Source organism: Amphibalanus amphitrite, unplaced genomic scaffold (genome assembly GCF_019059575.1).
Source record: "Amphibalanus amphitrite isolate SeventyFive unplaced genomic scaffold, NRLGWU_Aamphi_draft 000415F_arrow, whole genome shotgun sequence".
Lineage (NCBI taxonomy): Eukaryota > Metazoa > Arthropoda > Thecostraca > Balanomorpha > Balanidae > Amphibalanus > Amphibalanus amphitrite.
In genome coordinates this window covers 67,492-91,043 of record NW_024881909.1, presented here as the reverse complement: position 1 = coordinate 91,043, position 23,552 = coordinate 67,492, and the positions used below count along the sequence as shown (strand labels likewise).

General features: G+C 48.3%; 1 protein-coding gene across 4 annotated transcripts; it reads right to left on the bottom strand.

Moving 5' to 3' along the window:
* Nucleotides 1-16,600: 16,600 nt before the first annotated feature.
* On the bottom strand, nt 16,601-21,091 carry LOC122390925 (prisilkin-39-like). Of its 4 annotated transcripts, none has more exons than XR_006258250.1 (4): nt 20,935-21,075; nt 18,935-19,035; nt 17,531-17,629; nt 16,601-17,181 (listed from the first exon to the last, which is right to left on the bottom strand). XR_006258250.1 is itself a non-coding variant. In XM_043384381.1 (4 exons), the coding sequence occupies exons 1-4, from the start codon at nt 20,901-20,903 to the stop codon at nt 16,785-16,787; spliced, it is 600 nt and encodes a 199-aa protein (XP_043240316.1). In that variant the 5' UTR covers nt 20,904-21,091; the 3' UTR covers nt 16,601-16,784. The 4 variants fall into 4 exon arrangements, 3 of the variants coding, with proteins under 3 accessions (XP_043240316.1, XP_043240314.1, XP_043240315.1); XM_043384381.1 differs by having other exon boundaries at nt 20,901-21,091; XM_043384379.1 differs by lacking the exon at nt 20,935-21,075 and adding an exon at nt 20,750-20,787.
* Nucleotides 21,092-23,552: the final 2,461 nt, after the last annotated feature.

Here is a 23,552-nt window from a genome sequence, read left to right as displayed (position 1 = left end):
CACGCCCCCTTCACAGAGGCCACGCCCACACCCACACCAGGGGCTGTATTCAGGTCGACGGCGTAAGTACAAATTTGGCGTAAGTTTAAAATCGGTATTCAGGTCTCTCTACTTACGCAATACCTACGCCAAAGCCGTCTACTTAAGTTATTTGGTATTCAGGTCCACATGTGTAAGTAGATTTGGTATTCTGGTCGGCTACTTACGCCGTTTTCGGATTCAGATAAAACAGCGTAAGATTTTGCTTAAGTGTCACGTAAGTGTTTCAATCATCGGACCATTGAAGTGGCTTATGGAATCACCCTCAGTAATGAAGCTGGTAACAGCTTGAATAAAATAATGTTACTATTTCTGGGTTAAATGACAGAGTGAGTAACACACCTTCTTTTACTGCATGTGTTCAAAGCTTTCATACTCTTATTATAGTTAAAGCGGTATATATTAATAACCTTATGCTCATATTTGTAATGGAATGAATCCAATGGAGTTCCCAAAAAAGAATCCAAGAAGTTTTGGATAATTTCATTACGAATATGAGCATAAGGTTATTAACCCTCGCCCGCACATGCCATTTTCCCATCCTAGAACGCACATGGGGGGGGGGGGGTTGCCAACCCCCCCCGCGCCATTTCGTTCCTGTTGGAGATAGAGCTTAGCGGTAAGACCAAAAAGATTCTTTGGGAAGAGACGAATCCAATGATACCCAGTTTTACCTTCTCAGGTCATTCATTGACCTTCCAGGTCAGGTCAAACTAAAAAAATGTTTTGGGTCACCGTTGGATATCAAGTGCGCTGCTTATCATATACCGATGACGATGCTGTTTTCTGGTGCCAAGCCACCTAGAACCTCTTTGTCACACTACCCGACCAGAATTTTGCTGCTGAGGTCATTTCAGGTCAAGTTAGGTCAAGGTCAATTATATGTGTTTGTATGTCTGTGTGTGTCTGTGTGTATACTGATGTGTGCATCGATTGTTTTTGGGTCCATATTACCACTGGTGGAGAATTGTGCTGGACTGGGGGTGCTCGAGCTCTCCCAATTCCACGCCGGCTTGGCTTTGGAGCCGCGGCCGGGCGGCGCGGGTCAAGGTTACCGCTAGGCGGCGGCGGATTTGCTGCGCCCGAGCACCCCCAGCTGGTCACAATTCTCCACCTATGCATATTACATGAAATTATGATCTGAGAAGCTTTTACCAAAAATGCAATCAAAAAAACTTCACAAAAACTAAATTCAGCTTGCCTAAAACGCAATTATCTTAGATGACCTAGGTTGACCTTGACCCTGACCTTGACACCTGTACATCGTCGAACAACATGTTCCATGATAGGTGGGAGGTAAGACTGGCAAAAAAGGCCGAAATCAAGGTGTCAAAAGCTCACAAGGCCCATGGCAAACGCAAGATGTTGAGAATTGGCTATTTGGGTCATGGCATGACCTGAAAAACAAGGTCATATCTCCGAAACCAAAAATCACAGAAACTTGAAATTTTCAGTGGACATCAAGAAAAGATAGAGGAGCAGCTATACGACAAATCAGCCTTCTAGTTCTAAAAATGTTGAGTGCAGAGCAGAAAGACTACCTGGGGGGGGGGGGCAACCACCCCCCCCCCCCCCGGCATGAGACGTTCGGGCCGGAGCAGCGGCACGGCGCGGCCTAACGTGTAATACGTCAGATTCAGTTTTACACTTTCTGAATGATTTCTTTCAACTTTTGACCTTTCAAAAAATAATTGATCTGCAATTGAACCAAACTTGACCGATGACAATATATCCGCTCCATTAAATCTTATGTGTTGTGTCGTCCATCAACCCGCGCTCAGATGTCATGGGGCTGACAAAATTTGCATCGTGGCCAGCCATTACACTATGCAACAAAAAATGAAACATTTTCTGTTCCTGGAAAGCGACCGAATTTTTCTTATTCATTGGGTCCTATTATAACCGAAATGGGCATTAGTTTTGATCTGAAAATGCTTTTCCGGTTTTCAGAGACGATTTTCGATTTTTGGCCCCGAAATTCGGTTTTTGGCCCACCGTGTCCGATGTAATTGAGTAATCGACTCGCGGTAACTTTCATCGCCTTTCCTATGCCACAAGCTTTCGAATGATATCTGGTTTTGCATATTTGCGTGCAAAAATAACGTCATAAATCTATGTTAAAGTAAGAAAATGTTGAAATTTTGTAAAAAATTGACATTTTTTTCGATTTCATTTCAAAATAGAGGAAAAACTAAAGGCCCCATCCAAATTCTGAGCCCAGTTCCTTGAAGAGCATTCAATTTCCGTTCGGAAGGTACCTTTTTAGTGCATTTTATCGGATTCCTGTGGCGTCCAGATTAAGTTAACCTAAACACATATCCTAAGTCATATCACATAGCATTAACCTGATAACGTATGTTAACGCCATAGGATCAACGAGGGGTCAACTGAGGTCATTTTGTTGACCCCTTGTGACCTCGGGTCACACGCAGGAACTTACTTTTGAGTGCTCAAGAACTTACTCAAGGACTGCTCAGTCCTGTCGCTCAGAATCTTGATCTGTTGGGGGCCCGTTTTTCAAGTGACTCAATCTGGACGCCACAGTAAACCGATAAAATGCACTAAAATAGTACCTTCCGAACGGAAATTGAATGCTCTTTAAGGAACTGGGCTCAGAATTTGGATAGGGCCTTTAGTTTTTTCTCTATTTTGAAATGAAATCGAAAAAAATGTCAAATTTTTACAAAATTTCAATATTTTCTTACTTTAACATAGATTTATGACGTTATTTTTACACGCAAATATGCAAAACCGGATATCATTCGAAAGCTTGTGGCATAGGAAGGGCGATGAAAGTTACCGCGAGTCGATTACTCAATTACACCGGACACAGTGGGCCAAAAACCGAATTTCGGGGCCAAAAATCGAAAATCGTCTCTGAAAACCGGAAAAGCATTTTCAGATCAAAACAAATGCCCATTTCGGTTATAATGGGACCCAATGAGTCCAAAAAAATCGGTCGTTACTCAGGAACAAAATGACTGTTGCATAGTGTTATTAATAATGACTTCTTGCTCGACACTGCTATGTATAATACAATTCCGTATTTCAGGAAACTTGCTATCAGTACAAAATCAAGAACGAGCGTGAATTGAAACGTTATCTATTTAATTAGAATGGTAAGAGTAAGACCACCTTGTAAAATACCGATTAACATAGTGCAGATATGAGCTGTAACCAAAAATATGTTCTGCATAACCTTTGGGCTCTATAACACACCTACGCCAGTATTCGTCCAGTTCGAGTTTACATTAAATTAACTGTCACATCAGCCGATGAAAGTCGCAGTGGTGGACTTACGTCACCTCTTGAGCATGCGTAAGTGCCTAATGGTAAACAAATAGGGATACTTACGCCAAATTTAAGTAAACTCGACCTGAATACCAAACTTAAGACTTACTTACGAACGCCGTCCGACATGAATACCAATTTGTCCGTCTTGCGTAAGTTGTCTGGGATTTATCAGCTTTTGCGTAAGTAACTACTTACGCCAAAAACGTACTTACGCCGCCAACGTGAATACGCAAACTACTTACACATTTGCGCAACTTAAGTAAAACTTAAGTTACGCCGTCGACCTGAATACGGCCCCAGAGGCCACAGCAGAGCCAGAATCGGCCAGTCATTGTCCGCGTAGTAAAAGTCAGTGAATGACTGGACAGAGTTAGGGTCTAGGGCGGCTAGGACGTTTGTCTCTAGTCGAGTTTTTTTTTGTGCGGCAGTTTGATCACTATTCGTAGGAATGTGTTCGTTTATTGGAAAAACAAGCCTGAGATGTTGTAGGAATATTCAACATCTTCAACATCTTGAGCATTTACGAAGTAAGAGAGTATTTTTATGGAGTATTTTGGCCAGCAGTGTCATTTGGCCACCCCACATTTACGATACCTGACAAAAGTGAATGAAATAATTATAGGCTTTATTTATGTGTCATTGGTTGAACTTATCTGTATTTTTTTTTCAAGAAAAATTCCCCTTTTTAATTTTCCTCAAAACCAATAAAACATGAATTTGATTAAAACATGTTAACTTTTATTTTCGTTCGAAAAATTGTATAGCATGTATAATTCGGGTTTAAGACGAATTTTGATGTCGTGGTCCCATTGCTTAGGATGCTAAGCGTTTTCAATAGTAATTTAATGTAATTCCGCATAACCGTAACGACTCTACAGGGTGATTTTTTTACTTGTTAAAAAGTAACGAGGTTTAGTGGCGTTAAAATGCAAATATATATGGTAAAATTATATACCAGCATGACGAGCATTCTGGGACATTTTGATTTCATGCAGACACGATGTGAAGGAACGTCCATCGTGTATTTTACTTGTGCTTGAAGTTACCCCCTCTCTCACCGACACGAATCAGCCCGCCTGAGCACGTGTTGAACAGTACCATGGACTCCCATGCTCATTAGGCGGACTGAAAAGGCTCCTATCACCCATTTTCAGCTCTGCCAGATATTTCCAATGTTTTCTTGTTATATCTGCCATACCTGGGTCCAAAAACTAGAAGTCTAGAAAAGGCAGGTCGAGGATTTTGCTACTGGCGGCCCTGGTGGTGTCTGATTCGCTGTTTTTTGTTTCTCCCTGAAGACTGATTCTTCAGAGGTTGCACATATGCCAGATGGACCGTTTGAAGGTCATTAATGACTACAAGCTTGTTCCTGCATTATTTAACGTCTTTCTGAGGTATCTCCTTGATGATCGTATGCTTCGAACTGCCTCAATGCTTCAAAATCATCATTTTGTGTCGTTCCTTACTGAACGGCGGTGGACCATGCGTGCCCGATTGGTGGGACATTTTCAGGCTCCATTGGGGCCGAGGCCTTCGGTTTAAAGGGACAAATCATGACACCATACAAAATGTCCCAGATTTATCTATCACGTGCATTGCTTTTTTGCACAAGATTTTTCGATTTAGGGACCACCATTGACGTTTACTTTTTAACAGTTAAAAAAAATCACCCTGTATAGACAAAACTTTTCAAAATGGCAATGCGCGTTAATTTGGCCGGTGCTAGTGGAGCAGCTTTGACGGTGCTCTCAGGATCGCTATGCTGGGACGGCCGACTTGATAAGGTCGTCGTGCCGAGCTGGTTGGATTTATAGCGGTTGGCGATGATACTGCGGCACAGTCTGCTTCCTAGGGGCTCATCAAGACACTGCGCAATGCAACACGACGACGATGCTAGAGATATGTTCAAACCAAATTGATATTCACATCTCCAGCTCGTTAACCTTCCAGGCGGTGGGGGAGGGCATTTTTGGCCCCCCTCCCCCCTTAGTTTTTTGGAAATATCTCCAGAAACACTGCGCCGATCGTCACCAAACTTTCAGTACCCTCCCGTGAATAGCTACTGCACATTGTGACAAAAAAATCCCAAAGGCTATGATAGGTTGGCCGCTAATGACGCCAGAGTGACGTCATTTCTGCCATTTTCGACCAAAAAAAGGTTTCGCGGGAAGAGCTGTCAGGCCTACTGCTTTAGAGATACAGAAAAATGTTTCAGACATAAAAGGTGTAGAATTAACCCTCGCCGGACCTATTGGTTTTCTACGTCCGAGGGGGCAGGGGGGGGGGGGGGGGGGGGGCGTGTACGACCCCCCTCGCCGTTTCGCCCCTGGTGGAGCTAGCGCGTTGCGAAAAAAACGAGCGTGTGCGCCGCTACGAGACGCAAAGATTGGTACCCGATTTTAAGGTCCTAGGTCAATTCGTGACATCTGATGTCAGGTCAAGCGCCCCAAGGTACGGTTTAGTTTTTGGTGAATAGCTTCGCAAAAAACGGCCGCAGAGCCGCGATTTTGGTAGCATCGTGTTTGCCTCGCTCAGGCGCGTCGAATGATATACTCTTTGTTCGGGTCAGGTCAATTTAGGGTGTTGACCTCAGGTCAAGATCTGGTCAGCATCCCTAGGTCACGAAGTTGGTCGAAAGAGGTCATGTTGCGTATCATTCGATTCGGCAGGTCTTCCTGAGTCCATTGGTGGCTTTCCCGACTCGCTAGCTCAATTTGATCAAGAGTTATTGACGAAAAACTAATTTGACCTTGGTGACGTCATAAATGACGTCACGCAAGGTCTATATTGCAAAAGTGACGCATCTAACCATGCAAGGAGTGCATCAAATTACGATTATGTGTGCTTGAGATAGTTGGAGATCGTTCCCGGTGCCAAAATAGCAGTTTTCATTTTTCCCCATTGACTTATAATGGTGAGGTCGCGAAAATGACCTGACCTCATATGACCTTTAGGAAAAATCTGAGATAAACAAGTTGTGAGACTTATAATGGATACTAGATCCTGCAAGTTTCATTTCCCTGTGACGTCTCCTCTGGCAGTGAGGGCGTTGCGAAGTTGCGACATCTGAAGACCGTGCAGAGGTTCACTTATGACGTCATAGGTCAGTGACCTGACCTGACCCAAAAATGCGGTTGGTGTCTGTTGAGACGCCAGGCAGTCGGTGATCGTCTGTATTGGACACCAGCCAAACGCACGCGACCTCTGTCCGGCTCCGACTCACGCGCCCCGCCAGCGGCTGACCGGCGGCCGGCGCACACATATAGCCCGGGGCATAGTGGGCCGCCAGTAGGGATGCAAACTCATGGCGGCATCACACCACCACATCTCCCCCCTTACGTCCCCCCCATCCTCGAAGCGCACGCGATAACGTCGATAGGGGCCGGCAGATATGATGCTACCACACCGGTCCCACCTTTTGGTCCTCACATCCTGTACCCGCACGCGCGTTCCGACAGGGAACTCCGGCAAGTCCCGTGCGTGCCGGTCAAACCACCGCTTCGCAGCTCGACGGCGAGAGTCGCGGCGGTCGTCGTCACGGTGGTCGCCATGGACGGGAGTCTGACTCTGTTCCCCGGCGTCGTCTGTAGGTCGGGGGTGGTGAGTCGGCTTGAAGTGCGACGGGTGCGTTGGCAGGTCGTCCCTCAGCGGCCGGCCGTAGACGATTTCTGCCGGTGACTTTCCGCTGACGCCTGGTGTGTTCCGCTGCTGGATCAGTCCTCTTGTCCACTCCTCCTCGTTCAGTCGTCCTCTGCTGTCGTCCCAGCATCGCCTGAGGAGTTTTTTGACGGACTTAACGGCGGACTCGGCAAGGCCGTTTGATCGTGGATAGTGCGGGGACGATGTTACGTGTTTAACACCCCACATAGCCAAAAACTCGCTAAACTGACGAGACGTAAAAGAGAGGGCGCCGTCAGACCTGACTAACTGTGGCACACCAACATCCCTGAAGATCCTCAATAAGGCATTGACGACGGCATTGGTGTCCATACGGGTGCCCGTGCATTGTACAAATTTCCACCCCGAGTAACCGTCTACAACAATGAGGTACTTGCCTCCTACGTGGTCCGCGAAATCCATGTCCAGGATCTGGAACGGGCGGTCAGCAGGTTCGTGTTGCAGCATGGTCTCCCTGGGGCGCGAGGGAAGCTCGCGCTGACACCGGTTGCATCCTTTGATGACAGCCTCGATGCTGGCATCCATTCCTGGCCAGAAGACCACACGGCGAGCGCGTTCTTTTGTTTTTTCCTTGCCAAGGTGACCCGCGTGGAGTGACGTCATCGTCGATCGGCGCAGTGATGCTGGAACGACGACGCGCGTGCCGCACAGGATGAGGCCGTCGTCCACCGACAGCCGGTCGTGCACCGGCCAGTACTTCCGCAACGGCTCGGCGAGGTCTGCCTTTGAGGACGGGAATCCAGCAAAGACAGCGTCCTTGAGCATTTGCAGTTCTGGATCCTCTGCAGTAGCACTCCTCACGCGGTCTAGTAGGAGATCCGTGTGGCTCGCCTGGAGTTCAGCAACCAGGACAGTCCGCGCAGCATGGACGTCGGCGTCTTCTCCGCATTCATCGTCTGTTGTGGCTGGTTGAATCGGACTCCTGGAGAGTGCGTCCGCTGCCTTGTGCCGTGAACCAGGCACCCAGCTGGCAACGAACGGCCCCACCTCTCCCATCTTCATCTTCAGGCGCTGAAGTCTCCGGTTCTCAATCTCGTCCAACGTTTTGCCGTTGATGATGGGTATCAGCGGCTTATGGTCGGTGAGGATCTGGAAGCTCGGAAGCCCAGCGAGAAAGATGCGACATTTCTTCAAGGCCCACACAACAGCGGTGGCTTCCAACTCGATGGTGGCGTATCGGGATTCTGTCGTCGATAAGAACCGTGACCCCGCCTGAATGACACGCCAGTTGCCGTCCTGCTGCTGTTGCCGGAGAACGAACCCGATCCCTTTGAGGCGGCTAGCGTCGGTCGAGAGCGAAGTCGGCCGACGGGGATCGAAGTACGCCAGAGTCGGGATTGACGTCAGCGCCGCCCTGGCAGACGCGAACGCCCGCTCATGCTGCTCGTTCCAGATGAATTCGTTCCTGGGGCTCAGGAGTGGTCGAAGTGGCGCGAGAAGCTCCGACAGGCTGTCCACAAACGGGGCGACCTGGTTCACAATGCCAAAGAAGCTCCTCAGCTCGGAGATGTTTTGCGGCGTCGGAAACGACGAGATGGCGGAGGTCATCTGCGGGTCCGGCCGGTATCCTTCTTGGGATATCATGAAATCCGCGAACTTGACGCTGCCCTGAGCGAGCTGTAGCTTTTGCCGGTTTAAGGAGATGCCTTTCTCCTCACAGCGCTTCATGAAGGCCCGGACGTCACGGGCGTGCTCGTCCCTAGTCCGGCTGTAGATCACGACGTCATCCACAATTTTCTTGTATCCAGTGAGGCCAGAGAACGCCTCGTCCATGCGTCGGTTGTAATGGTCTGATATGGAACTGACCCCGTACGGCGCGCGTAAGAACGCGTACCGACCGAACGGGGTGATGAAGGTCGTCTTGAGCACGCTGTCCTGGTGGAGTGGGCACTGATGGTATCCCTTCGCGGCGTCGAACACAGTGAACCATTTTGCGTCCGAGGCCGCGATGGATGCAACCTCCTCCAGCGGTGTTGGCGATTGGTACTGCTCCGTCCGGACGAATTTGTTCAGGTGCGACAGGTCGACACAAAGCCGGATTCCTCCATTCTTCTTCGGCTGGACGACGATGAGCGCACACCACTCAGTGGGTTCCGTGACGGAGACGATGATGCCCTCCGACACCAGTTTCTGTAGCTCCTGCTTGAGCGGCTCGCGCAGTGACAGCGGCACCCGGCGTGGGCTCGACGCGCAGAACGGTACGGCATCCTCCTTGAGGTGGATCTTGAACTGTTCCCCCGGCATCACTCGGATGTGGCCGTCGAACACGGTGGGAAACTCCGATGGGATGTCCGGGAACGGCGGGTCCGGTCCCCCAGGCGGGGCGGAGTCACCACCCGACGGCGGGTTCGGTCCTCCGGGTGTGGACTCGCCGCCTGATGCCAACGAGGAGCCTCCAGACCGCGCAGAGGTCACATAGGCGACTCGGTCCGTGCTGTCACTGTCACGGTCACCAGACGTAGCATCGGGGTCCGCTATCAGGACATCAGACGTTCGGGAGTGGTGGAGCCCATCAGAAGAAGACGCATCAGTAGACGTCTGCACTCCGTCAGATGCTGCAGAGCGGGAGTAGTGCCGCCGCTCCACTCGCTGTGCTTCACTGATCTGCTGTGGGTAGTCGTCCGGGACGATGTGGAGGTTCCTGACGACCTTCCAGGAGAGCAGCAGACCGTTGACGCCTTTGAGGATGTGGACAACTTCATCTGTAGAGACCCGTCCGAGAGATAGGGATACTGGCAGGATTCCGAGCGACGTGACGGTCTCGCCATTTGCAGTGCGCGGGTGTTGCTCGGGCGGTAGCAGGTTCTCTGGATATTCGTCCATCTCTTCCAAGAAGTCGAGCCCTTCAACGCAGATGTCGGCCCCGGTGTCGGGGAGCGCGAGAACAGAAACGTTCCGCTGTGCCGTGACGTTCAGGCGAATCCTAGGAGCGCTCTGCACTGAAGCGACCGCGATGATGGTCGATGCACACGGCCGCCGCGCGCCACGGTCCGGGCTTCGGTCAACCCTGCCCTCAGGGGAACGGAAGCGGACTCGCGGGCTGCGCGGGGACCGACGGGCCGGGTGGTGAGGTCCCGACGGCGACGGAGACCGAGGCGGCGACTGGTTCCCCTCAGACTCGCAGTCTCGTCGTGGGGATGAGTCCCATTGTCGACGCCGGTCCATATAGTACGCGCGCTCGCGTCGTTGTCCGGCCGGGCTGGTGCACACGGCGGAGAAGTGGTCCAGCTGTTGGCAGTTACGACAGCGCTGGCCCCGCGCGGGGCACGTCCGTCCCGTAGGGTGGCGCCGCCGGCCGCATGCACCACACCAGCTGTTGTCGCGGCACCGCCGCGAGGCGCTGCGGCCGCGCTCGGCGGCATCCACGCGGTGCGCGGAAGCCTGGGCGCCTCCGCTGGAGCGCAGCTCCGCCGCGTCTCGGGAAGCCGCCTCGTCCGCCCTGCAAACAGCGATTGCATGAGCCAGAGACAAGTCCTGCACGGAACAGAGACGCTTGACAGTCTCTGCGGATCTCAGACCCATGACAATTCTATCCCTTATCAGCGAATCGTTACACGCATGGCAAAAATTGCAAGCACGGGATAATTCGCGAAGGGAAGTGAGAAAATCATCAAAGACCTCCCCTTCAGCCTGAAACCTTTCGTTGAATTTCTTTCTCTCGATGACCTCGTTCACTTGTCCGACCGCGAAACGCTCCAGAGCGGTCAGGACGGCTCCTGGGTCCGCTCGTTGGGCGTCAGTTAGCTCGAGGTTCCTCAGCACGCGTCTGCTCTCCGGCGTCATAGAGTTTTTCAATGCCGTGAGCTGAATGTTAGACGGTGCGTCTATGAGGCCCGTCAGAAGAACGTAATCATCCCAGGCCTCTCTCCACACATGGAACGACTCACCGCGGTCTGTTGAGAGGTCCAAACTGTCAGGTGCTCGAACTCGGCCAGCCCAGGGCGCCAGAGCACTATGCGGCACGACCGGCGCGCTAACGACGCCGTCTTCCCGCTCCGTCATTCTTGATTCTTGTACACTCGTGTTATGGCCAGGTTTTCACGACCCTGCCGGCTGCGCCATGTTGAGACGCCAGGCAGTCGGTGATCGTCTGTATTGGACACCAGCCAAACGCACGCGACCTCTGTCCGGCTCCGACTCACGCGCCCCGCCAGCGGCTGACCGGCGGCCGGCGCACACATATAGCCCGGGGCATAGTGGGCCGCCAGTAGGGATGCAAACTCATGGCGGCATCACATCACCACAGTGTCAAAAGATCCGACTTGAATCAAAGGTCAGGTATGCCAAGTTTCAGCTCTCTATCGCCAGCGTGTTCGGAGCTATCGCGAAAAAACCCTAGGGGGGGGGGCGGCATCCGCCCCCCCCCCTCGGCCGGCGAGGGTTAACCCTCGCCCCTATTGGTGTTTTTTCCAGCCGCGAACGTATAAGGGAGGGGGGGTCCGTTGGACCCCCCTTGCCGTTTCTCCCCTGATCGAGCTAGAGCTTCGCGGAAAAAACGAGCGTGTTGCCGGTGACGAGAGGAAGCCGATGATACCCAATTTTAACCCGCGCCGTGCTGGGGGGGGGGCGTTTTTACGCCCCCCCCCTCAGGTTTTTCGCGAATATCTCAAAAACGGCGGCGCGCAGCGCCGCCGTTTTTGGTACACGTGTTCCTACATCATTTCCGCACATGTTGTGAAAATTTCAGACCTAGGCCGTTCAAGGTCAGGTCACCAGGTCACGTCAAGTGACCTTACCTCAGAAAAAGTTCAAAGGCTCGCTATAGCTACACCGACTGAACGATCACTTTGAAACTTTCAGCGATTGATATGAGTAACAGTATGTATAAAATGTATATCTCGGATTTTTGATATCTGTGACCTAAGGTCAGGTCAATTTTGCGACCTCTCCATTATAAGTCAATGGGAGAAAATTGAAATGCGCCTCTTTTGGACGAATATCGTTCAAAACGCTCTCAAACATCGGTTCATAGGTAAACATGACACACTGAATAGGAAAAATGCACCAGTGACCCCTCTGTGTGCCCCTGAGGTCATCTCAGGTCATGATTGGTCGCCAGCAGTTTTTTGGCTATAACTTTTGATAGAGACGTGCTAGAGCGGTGAAAACACGTCAGATGTGTTCAGCTCGACGATACGGATCGACTGATATGCAACATGACCCTTTTCGGTCAGGTCATGACCTTGACCTGAGGTCAAATTTTCAAAATGACCTTTCAAGGTCAACGAATAGTTCATTCGACGCGTCTCGACGAGAGGAACACGATGCTGGCAAAAGTAATGTCATGGCGCTTATGAGTCAAAAGTTATTGACGAAAAAACGTTTTTCGTAAAAACGGCTATTTTTGGAGTTTTTGCCCTCTGGAGGCTAAACCGTTGACCTGAGGTCAAATCTGAGAACATTACTCAGAAAGGTCTATAAAAGGGCTATCGAATGCGCTTTTCCGCGGCGCTGTAGCTCTATCGGTTCCCGAGATAGCCGTTGGCAGTTTCCAAAATGTTGAAATAGTCAACATTTTACCTTTGGTGACCTCTGGTGACCTGACCTTTGACCTGACCCAAAAAATGACCGAAGTGTTTTCGTCCTTATTTTTGACGCTCTTTCGATTGCCGCTTACCGCGTGTCGCTACGTGGCCCAGGAGCCGAGTTAGACGGGGGGGGGGGCGTGAAAACGCCCCCCCCCAGCACTCGGCGGAAAGTTCAGGCCACCAGCACGGCGCGGGTTAAGGTCCTAGGTCATCGGTTGACCTTCCAGGTCAGGTCAATGACCCAAAAGTCGGGAAAATCGGGACCTGTTAGAAAGTCGTAAAGCGTGGCTGCTATGGGTTTTTTCGGGGTGCTGATCACGAATATCATGTTAGTTTTGATCACAGATGATGTCTTCATGCATTTAGGTCAGGTCAGGTCAGGTCAGGTCAGGTCAACCAGTAAGGGTATTCGTAGTAGGTGGCAACCGCCTCTGACAGCTTGGTAACATGTTACGAAGGTGCCAAATCTACTTCGTAAATGTTCATATGGCTGCTAAATTCGAATTCACCTCCAAAAACTGGCCTAGAAACATGTAAAACTCGAAAAAGTAAACCGAGGTCATCAGAGGTCAATGACCTGACCTGACCTTCCGGTGACCTTGACACCCACCCTAATGCATGGGAGCAACATCGTATCCCATGTTTGAACGCTTAAAACCACGAAAAGACTGCAAGCGCGCGGCAAATGCGAGCCGACATACGCCGAATCGCGATTACGGCCAAACATGGTCTCAAAAAGAGGGTCACAGGTCAAAGGTCATTAGAGTCAGGGTCATGAAAACTACAGGGTAGGTGTAAAATTGATTAACGCCAGGGTACTGAAAGTTTCGTCGCAATCGGCCGCTTTTTACGCGAGTTATTCGCGAAAAACCAAGGGGGGTCCGTTCGACCCCCCCCCCTATACGGGCAGGTTAGATAAACACTGGCCAAATTCCACCACCCCATCGCCCAAATAACCCTGCTAGCGGGGCAATTTTACCGCTTTGCAGACCTCTGTAAAACGTCAAAATTCAGGAATAAGTAGTTGCTTTATCATTTTCAGTTTATTGTACAAGAAAGTAAAACGAATGCTATACCTGCCAGCGTTGAGAGAGCGCATAAAAAATGTCACCAATGTCGAGTTATAGCGTTTCCAAAAAAAGCGGACAAATTACCTAAATTACCTCATAGTTTTAGTTCCTTTGTTAGATGTTACGACACCGTTAGTGGTGATTAACACCTACTATGGATAGCTCGGATACCACTAAACCTTCGCCACCTCCCAGCTGCCCCCTTCTCAAGACAGTTGAAATGTCACCTTAGGAGAAAGGCTGTGGCGAACCGAGCTCTTTTGCGGAGATAAGTCCAGAGGCTGATGAGTGAGTGCATTTTAGTGTGTGAGACGTGTGCTTATGGCTTGCCCTCCTGTTTTTATTTCTTATTTAATCCGCGCCCCAGTGGCGGTCTCAGCCAACTTCGCCCTATTGGAGGGGGGGGGGGGGGCATATGTTACCAGCCACCTCTAACTAAAAAACTAAGAGGGCTAGAAAGACGTGGTAAAAGCTTAAAAAGCAGTCGATAACTCTCAATGCGTACGTTTGAAAGTTTTTAGTCATTTTCCATCTTTCATTTTTCATTTTTCATTTTATCATTGGGGTCACTGGAGGTCATCAAAGGCCAAAATTTGTCAAATGTCATATTTTTCAGAAAACATGCATTTATCTCAGGAACTATAGGACAGATAGAAAAACGCACGGAAGAGCAATCGATAGCTTTTGATCTCTTTTTTTGATATGGTCATCATCAAAATTGACCTCAGGTCGACGGTGAAGCCTCCATAGGTCAAATATTGTGAACATAGCTGTTATTGGATAAATCTTTTATAACGAATAACTTTCAAACCTGCAGCAAATATGAAGAATTGCCAATGGGACTATCGTGTTTCTCTCCTTCAGCCACTTCGACAAGTGTATTTTTTACCTGGAAAGGTCAAGGTCAAATTTTGACCCCAGATCAAGGTCGCGTGGTGACCCAAATAGGTCATGTTGCAGATCATTCGATGTGTCTCGACAAGACAAACACAATGAAGCCATCCCCAACGTTCTATATCTCTTTCCAATTGGGAGTTATTGGCAAATGTAAAATGACGATAACAACTCAAGTTTATTGTACAAGACAAAGCTTTCGATACATAAAAAAATATTCTACACGTCATTGACAGTGATCAAGATACTTTATGTATCGAAAGCTTTGTCTTGTACAATAAACTTGAGTTATTATCGTCATTTTACATCTGTCATGGGGCCGTTACAATTACAGTTATTGGCAAACAGCTGTCTGTAGCCTCAAATGACCTCGGATGACCTTTTTAGAGGTTATCAGCAAAAACGACACCTTGGTTGTAACGGGTGGTCCAAATCATTGTGATTCTGTAATATTTGGACTGTCTATGCGTACACACGGATCTAGAGGCATTTTTATTTCTATCCATCGGGTTATAATGGAAAGGTCACCCCACTGTCCTGACCTTAGGTTACGGATAAAAAAATCCGAGATATACAAATTATAGGTGCCCATAACATCATGCAATTCACCAAGTTTAAAACCTCTCTTACAAACACTCTAGGCTGGACATGATTACAGACTTGTTTTATGCTTGGTCAGTTAACTTGACCTGGTGACCTGACCTGACATGACCTGCAGTCAAAAATTTCATACATTGTCCAAAATTGATGTACAGAAAGATACTCCAGGCGGCGCTTCGCTATGCGCCGCGGTATTTATCCACACGCAAAAAAAAAAAAAACGCGACAGGGTGGTAACATTTGCCCCCCCCCCCCCTCCCTCTACTGGGGCGAAGGTTAATCTGTTGACGATGGGTAGGAATAGCCTGAAGCTTATACGGTATTGCTCAAATACACGTGAATGAATGAATGAATGAATGAGCTCGCAGGATACATGCTGTTTGAACTGACCTGACCTGACCCGACTTGGCCTATAAATGCATGAAGACATCATCTGTGATCAAAACTAACATGAAAGTCGTGATCAGCACCCCAAGAAAAAAAAAACAAAAGCTTCACTAAAGCTAAAGTTAAAAAGCTAAAGTTATGACAGGTCCCGTTTTTCCCGACTTCTAGGTCATTGACCTGACATGGAAGGTCAACCGATGACCTAGGACCTTTAAGATGGGTATCATCGACTTCCTTTCGTTACGGGCAATGCACGCTCGCTTTTTCTGTGAAGCTCTAGCTCGATCAGAAACCGAATGGCAGAGGTGTCTAGCCACCCTTACACATTAAAGGGACTCTCCCACCTTAACATTAGATTTGAGTTGAGATAGCCAAAATGGGGTCCCTAGCTCACAATTACCGGTTTCGGCACTCACAACATCGAGAAATGCCTTAAATCAGAAATATTGAATTTCAAAATTGCAGCATTTTGATTCAGAGGGGCTAATGCTTAGGAATACCCCTCTGAATGTGTGACGTTAGCGCAGATATCTAACGATTTTTAAATGTTTGACTAAAACGTTTTGTAGCACGCGGTGGTATATGCTATTTGCGCGCAACATCTGCCGCAAACGCCGCACTTCTAAAATAAAGTCGCTAGAAACAGCGGAGATCCCAAAAAAGTAAACAAAAGTAAAAGTCTAATATCTTGAAAACTGGTGAATATTTTTCGGTGAAATTTGGTAGATATTCGTTTTCGCTCTTCCTGAACCGAGCGACATCACTTTCATGCCAATTCATAAACTTTTTTGAAGGTGGGAGAGTCCCTTTAAGCGCTGGGAAACGCCGCTCACAGGAGAGGGTTAGATATCGTTCAAGTGTTTTTATGTGAGATTGAGGCCCTCTCCAGGATTCGAAAGAATTCCCATCTTCTTGAAAAGTGAGTCCATGGCCCTTTCCCCTTAGCACCGGATTGTTCTACCTCCTTAGTGCAGCAGCGCTGGCTTATTTGGAAGGGGTTTCTTCGGGCTGGGCCCAAATTACTACAAAAATAAATATTGCACACCTTGCACAATTTGGGACCCGCAGGCGCTGACTGCACGGTTGAATGAGTAGACGCACACAAATATAGCACTGGCTCGTTGTTCGGTGTATTCAGTACACACTGTTGTCAGGTACACACGGCTACAAGCGGACAAGTTTAAATAACCAGAAAGACTGTGCTGGCGGCATTTCCTTACACGTTGACGCCGCCCCATACTGGCAGGTCACATCATTCAGGCTCCTGATTGACATCTCCAGTAGGTGCTGACATCTAGTGGCCGTATCCGTAACCATACGACGGAGCCGAATAGCCGTAGCTGCGAGAGTACGAGTACGAGGGAGCGCTGTAGCCGTAGCCAGAGTGGCCGTAGCCAGAGCCGTGGCCAGAGTAGCCGTGGCCGTAGGAGGGACGGCTGTAGCCAGAGTAGCCGTAGCCGTGGCCGCGGTCGGAGCCGTAGCCATGGCCGTAGCCGTAGTCGCGGCCGTAGCCATATCCATGGCCGTAATCGGAGCCGTGGCCGGAGTAGCCGTAGCTGGGACGCTCGTAGCCGTAGCTCTTGGTGTGGCCGTAGCCGTACGAGGGGCGGGCGTAGCCGTAGCCAGAGCTGCCGTAGCCGGAGTGGCCGTAGGTAGAATGACCGTAGCCGTAGCTGGGCTTGAATCCGTAGCTGTAAACAAAATGAAAATGGTCAATGCGGTGAGAAACGTAGAAACTTATTCAAGGGAGTTTTACGTAACACTTATCGGAATTTTACGGGAGTTTTGAACGTAGAATGAAGTTTAAAATAAAATAGCTTCTTTTCGATTTTGAAATCCGAAAATTGAATTGAATTTCGAATTGCCTTCCACTTCTATTGAAATCAATGTAATTTTTGACTGCTTCCGTAATTAGAAATAATATTCTCTTTGAGTCATATTTCCTCCCCGTCTAAACCTCAGCAAACGGGTGGTGACAGAAGGGCGTGTAAAACGGCAAATAAAAGCTCTAGAAAAAGAAGATTTTTCAGACGTAGGTACCTATCGTCGTGTCCGTATCCGTAGCTGGGCTTGCTGTAGGTCCTGGTGTACGAGTGGGTATGGCTGTAACTGGGGGCAGCATAACCGCCGTAGCCATAGCTGGGGAAAAAAGAGAAGAAAATTAAAGCAAAGTACCAAACCGATAAGTGGCTATTTTAAAAGTAAAATTGGGCATTTATTGGACAAAATTGGGCATTGGGCATTTAGGTTTTCTGACAAAAAAAAAAACAGGAAACACATTAGCTTCGACAACACAGGCGAGCATTACGCATGATAAATGACTACTAATCAATGTAACTCATCTCCGCCATACAAAAGCCAAACAAGTGAACATTGATTTAAATATTACCACAACGTTTAAAGTCACATTACTAGCATTATTGTAGTAAATCCATCACCAGCGCTGATGTTCCAGCCATCAAAATGACACTGAATGGATAATAATTTAAATTACACACACTCTTCCCTCGGCCAATAACTTGGCATCCTGCTCAGGGTCAAGGCTCTGCTACCGTGAAATCACTCGGTGATGACATCATACCGATGATGTCACAATTATGACGTCATATGGTGGATTCTCACACGCCGTCGTGCGCGTAACTCCACCGATTGTAGACAGATGTTCAATCATTAATTGCAGGTGACGGCCGGCTTGGTGGGAACTGAGACAGAGGGAGAGAGAGAGAGAGAGAGAGAGAGAGAGAGAGAGAGAGAGAGAGAGAGAGAGAGAGAGAGAGAGAGAGAGGAGAGAGAGGGAGGAAAGAGGACGTCCAAGTTTAGAGACGGGCAGAAGACGGTGGACGGTGGACACTGGATGGTAGACGGTGGACGGTGGACAGTGGACGGTGGTCGGTGGACACTGGATGGTGAACGGTGGACGGCACACAGTGGACAGTGGACGGCCGACAGTCGCCATACGACAGACGGTGGGCGGCAGATGGCCGTCGCTGCTCGCCAAAGCAACACCTTTCGTCTCTGAGCTCCAGTGTGATGGCTATGCCACTGGGAGGACATTGGTTCCGCTCTATCGACTCTGGAAGTGTGGGGACACCGCTCGGGGAGCCACAGTGCTGACCACACCGTGCGAGCCGCCGGAGCGACGGCGACGGCGCCTCGCTCTAGGGACGGTAATTAGAGACCTCGACGTCGGACTGTGACAGTAACGCACTAGCCAGGATCGTCACTGAATTCTGTTGAATATTACAAGAAGATGCAGAAACTTGAGCAGTTTATACAACTATGAAAAAATTAGGCACAATGCTACTTGCAATTAAAATATTTATTTTAGATAGTAATCCACTCGCTTAACACCTTAGCCCTTATGAGCTACTTTTTTTTTTACTCAGAATGACCTGAAGTGTTGACTTTGGGTAAATCTATGGAAACAAAAGCGCCCCATCTTACCCGCTTCCGTAAGCAGCGACCGGGTGGGATTCCTCGGTCTTGAGGTCCTCCTTCTTTTCAGCGGCCGAGGCCACCGCCGCCAGCACAACGACAGCCAAAAACTGCAGAGGATAGTGCAATGTTAAGTGTTAATTTGTATCCGCGTTGATAACGACAGGTAACAAATCACTGACAACCTCGACTGCAATGAAATCTTGCGGTGCAAACCTCTGTAAAAGCTGCTTATCCAAAGAGGAGCTCAGATAAAAACGCAGACTTTACGAATTAGGGAAAACGAACGAAAGTCTTATTTGTTGTCAAAGTAGACGAATCCTTACAAGTTAAAAGGTACTGTTTGTGGATGTTTTGCAAGTTATGAACTCGGAATCTCATTAAATTTGTTATTGAATCTGCAACATGAAAGCGAAAGTTTTCATACATTATCAAGGAGATCAACACGATCAACTTGCAGCTGATTATAATTAAGACTGTTGTAATTAAGCATCTGATAAAGATGCAATATAATTTATTGAAGATAAAGAAAAGACAGTTTAAAAAAGTGCAATGATTCGCCAAAAGTGTGCAGCTTAGGTGAAAACCTGCGAACGAACTGAACGCAGCCAGACTTTAAAGAGAACAAAGATAAAAAATAAAGCAAAAACAGCAAAACCCTTCACTAATTTTCACATGGCATTTGCTGATCAAACGAAAACCATTCACGAAATGACTCGCTGGAGCCTAGTCAGGAGCGGCAGACTCAACACCACACCACTGATCACGAAACTCTCCGCACCACTGTCACCACGCACACCACTGTCCCGCTGCACCATTCACCGGTGGCGCCAGTGCCGAGCCCTGCGGTATACCTTGTTCATGACTGCGGCTCGGAGAAGACGAGTCTGTGTCGTACCGCTGCACCCACACGGCTTTTATAGCACGCCCCGGGACCTCGGCGGGAGCCACGCCTTTCACCGGCTCCGCTGAGTGCCCCTCTCGGGGTAACCCTGCCCTCGGGGAGGGGGTAGGAGGTGGCCTCCGGGGCACGGTCCCGGCGCACGCACCAGAGGAGATAACCTCTGTGTGGCGAGATCAGACAGGCCCGACCATTCACAATCATCTAAAATGAAACGGAATCGAACCATGTAAAACATGAAATCAACTGTGTTTTAAATATTTGAGAACTTTGGTCACTCGCAGCTATAAGGAAAGTCAATGAAAAGAAATATCACCATGATATTTGGATGAAATAATGTCCGAATAGTTATATGGTCAGGCACGTTCTTTAGGTTTATGGTTCAGCTACCTATATAACTACATCAATACATTTGCAACGTTGGAGCTGTATAAGATGAAAACGAGAAAAAAATCACATCATAGCATGCATTAAAAATGAAAAACTTAAGGCTTGTTAAAAATGGATAAGATAGATGGAAAAATGAAAGTGCTTAAGTAATCGCAAAAGGTGATTAATGCAATGCCCTGGGCTCAAACGTGTTATAATCTTGCGAATGATTTTCACTTTTTATGAGCATCTGTCCGCATCATTTTATTAGAATACAAACCAATTTGATTTGATTTGTCTATGGCTCCAAAAGTTCGATGACTTGATAAGATAGTAATTGTAAAAAGCGGTGGATCTAAAACTTATTGAATCGAAATGGCGATCACTTTAGCCGGTCACATTGAGATTGGTTCTCTTCACTGTGAAGTCGACCGTCTAAAAACGCATAATTTATCGTTTCATCTATTGCATGAAAAATGTGTGGCAGGCAGTATCTACATACAAGATAAATCCTCAAGTTTACCGCTATTTGGGACTCAGTCGTGCATTCTCACCTCTTCTCGAAAACTGCTCTTCATCACGCACGCACAGATCCCACTGAGAAACCAGCCCACACATGCAATTATGCAATGCCGAGGGATGAGCTTACAAGCTAAACTCAGCCAGCTCGGCATGATAATATTACCAACTCCTCCCGTCACTCACCATTACTCGCACATAAGTCACAGAAATAACTCACTAAAGGCGGTCTTCATATTGATAAATTTCCCCACAAGGACGTCTGACTGCCTTGCCGTGATAAACGGTTTGTAAATGCCTCATTGTCAGTCTGAGCTTCTGTCAAATATGGTCTCGGAAGGTCACAGAGGGTCTCAGAAGGTCCCAGACTTTCCCACGCAGTGCCACACCCAGCCAAATAAGTGTAAGGTCCCTAGTCCACGTGGCAAAGAAGGCGTGACATCTTCCCACCGTGGATAACATAATCACCGACAGTCTATGAGTAGCAGAGCACTGTGGTCGCAGCCAATGTCACCGGTTTGCACATTAACCTGCATTACTCGAGGCGACACGCATCTGACTGTCACGAGCTGTGAGACACGAGCTTTGTGTCACGAGCTTCATGTCGAGAGCTTCATGTCATGAATCACATTCTGTGAAAACACGCTAATGGCAAGTTGCAACGATTGAGGCCGTGAGCTGTTGAGGTTGCCATAAATTATGTTAAATGTTTTGATTATGTACTCTTTTTTATATACTCTTGTATATACTCTTGTTTTATATAATACTCTTGGATCAGAGACATGTGCGATTGTGTGCAGCAGATTGCGATCCGGATCATGAAAGCCGTCATGTGTTACCATCTGTACCTACAGTGAGGCAAATGTCGCCGATACCAGCCACTGGTCGGACGTCAGTTAAGCACCGGCTCCGGGGCCGACTCTTTAACCTGAACTTGCCCGTCTCTGACAGATTTTGTCAACCTTAACAATTTCTGCAACAGATGCAGTTATTTTTGTCATGCCCCAAATGCTCTTTGATATGACCTTCCAGATTGGCCTTGTCGACCTTAGCCCGATAATGTTTTGCACCTGCAAGGCAATTCATTTAAGCGTAACTGGAATGGAACCAGCATATTTGCTGGAGGGGGAGGGGTGTTTGAACACCCCCCCCCTTCTAACTCGGCTCCAGGGCCACGTAGCGATACGCGGAAGGCGGCGTTCGAAAGAGCGCCAAAAAATAATGACGAAATCACTTGGGTCCCTTTTTTGGTCAGGTCAAAGGTCAGGTCGCCAGAGGTCATTGAAGGCAAATTTCCGCCGATTTTCAGTTCGAATGTCGACAATTTCCAAGAAGCCAACGCATAACTCGGGAACCAATAGAGCTACAGCGACGCAGAAAAGCGCATTCGATAGCCCTGTTAACGCCCTTTCTGAATAATTCTCTCAGAGTTGCCCTAACGTCAAGGGTTTTGCCTGCAGGGGGCAAACCCTGCTAAATAGCCGATTGGTTCGGAAACAGTTTTCTGCAATATCTTTTGACCCAAGCCTTGCACGAGCTTACTTTTACCGGAATCGTGTTCCTCTCGTCAAGACGCATCGAATGAACCATAAGTTGACCTTGAAAGGTCTACTTGAAAATTTGACCTCAGGTTAAGGCCATGACCTGACCGGAAAGGGTCATGTTGCATATCAGTCGATCTATATCGTCGAGCTGAACACATCTAAGGCGTTCTTGTCGCTCTAGCATGTCTCATCAAAAGTTATTTGCAAAAAAAAACTGTTGGATACCATTCGTGACCTGAGATGACCTCAGGGACATAAACAGGGGTCACGGACACCATTTTCATGTTAACCCTCGCACGACCAGGCCATTTCTCATAACACGAACGACCAGGGGGGGTTGTTACGACCCCCCCCCCTGGCGTTTCGAAACGGAAGGTCGTAGAGCTTAGCGGAAAAAACCAACGGATTGCTCTCAACGAGATCTCGCGATTGGTGGTATATTTTTTGGTCCTAGGTCAGCATTTGACCTACTTATGACCGGTCAAAGGTCAAATTTTCCGAAAAAAATCAAACTTTTTTAACTTTCCGCGGCGATTGCGGCAAAACGGTGGGAGATATCGACTTGAAACCTTCACTATCGTGTTCCTTGATCAATTCTCTATCGTTTGGTATGTATTTCGTTTCCCTAGCTCTAAAAATGGCGCGTTGGGAGCACCGGAAGTCGGCAAGGTCACAGTCGGCGGCAGAAATTCGAAAAATCAAAATTTAAATTTTTGAAATCTGATTGTATTTTTGGATTTGGGAGGTCCATTTGCTCCCTATAGAAGCTAATATTGCTGCATATTTCCATTGAGGTGACAAGAATTAGCAAAATAGTGGTTCGGGCGCTTTTCAAAAATAGTACCGGACGCTGTTCCTCTTGTGACGTCATAGCTCCGTGACCTGACCTGACCCGGTCAATTTACTTGCACCACACGATAGCCAATGCTTGCCCCAACATGCATGGGAAGTTTCATCATGATTCATCAAACAATGTGGGTATCACTGGCAGAAAACCTAGGGATTCGGCGCACACGTTTGGTAACTGTCGGCCGGAGGCTGTACCTCTTATGACGTCATAACTCCGTGACCTGACATGACCCGATCAATTTTTTTCGGCAAAAGATGCGCAAAGGTTGCCCCAGAGGGTATTGAAAATTTCAGCCCGCTACGACAAGCCGTTTAGCGCATGCACTTCGAAAAAACCTCAGGGGGGGGGGTTGATACAACCCCCCCTAGGCGTTCTAGGGTTAAGTGTGTCTGATTCACTTGTAATTCTGTATTTGGGAGTGTTTATAATGTCTTTGGTCCAAAA

Bases quoted from the DNA above. Each gene is read 5' to 3' on its own strand.
- LOC122390925 (XM_043384379.1), bottom strand. From the start codon at position 20,773: ATGAAGAGCAGTTTTCGAGAAGAG. The intron at 19,036-20,749 runs GTGAGAATGCAC...TATCCTCTGCAG, and splicing joins AGAGCAGTTTTCGAGAAGAG to TTTTTGGCTGTCGTTGTGCT. The intron at 17,182-17,530 runs GTACCTACGTCT...TTTTGTTTACAG, and splicing joins GGATACGGACACGACGATAG to CTACGGATTCAAGCCCAGCT.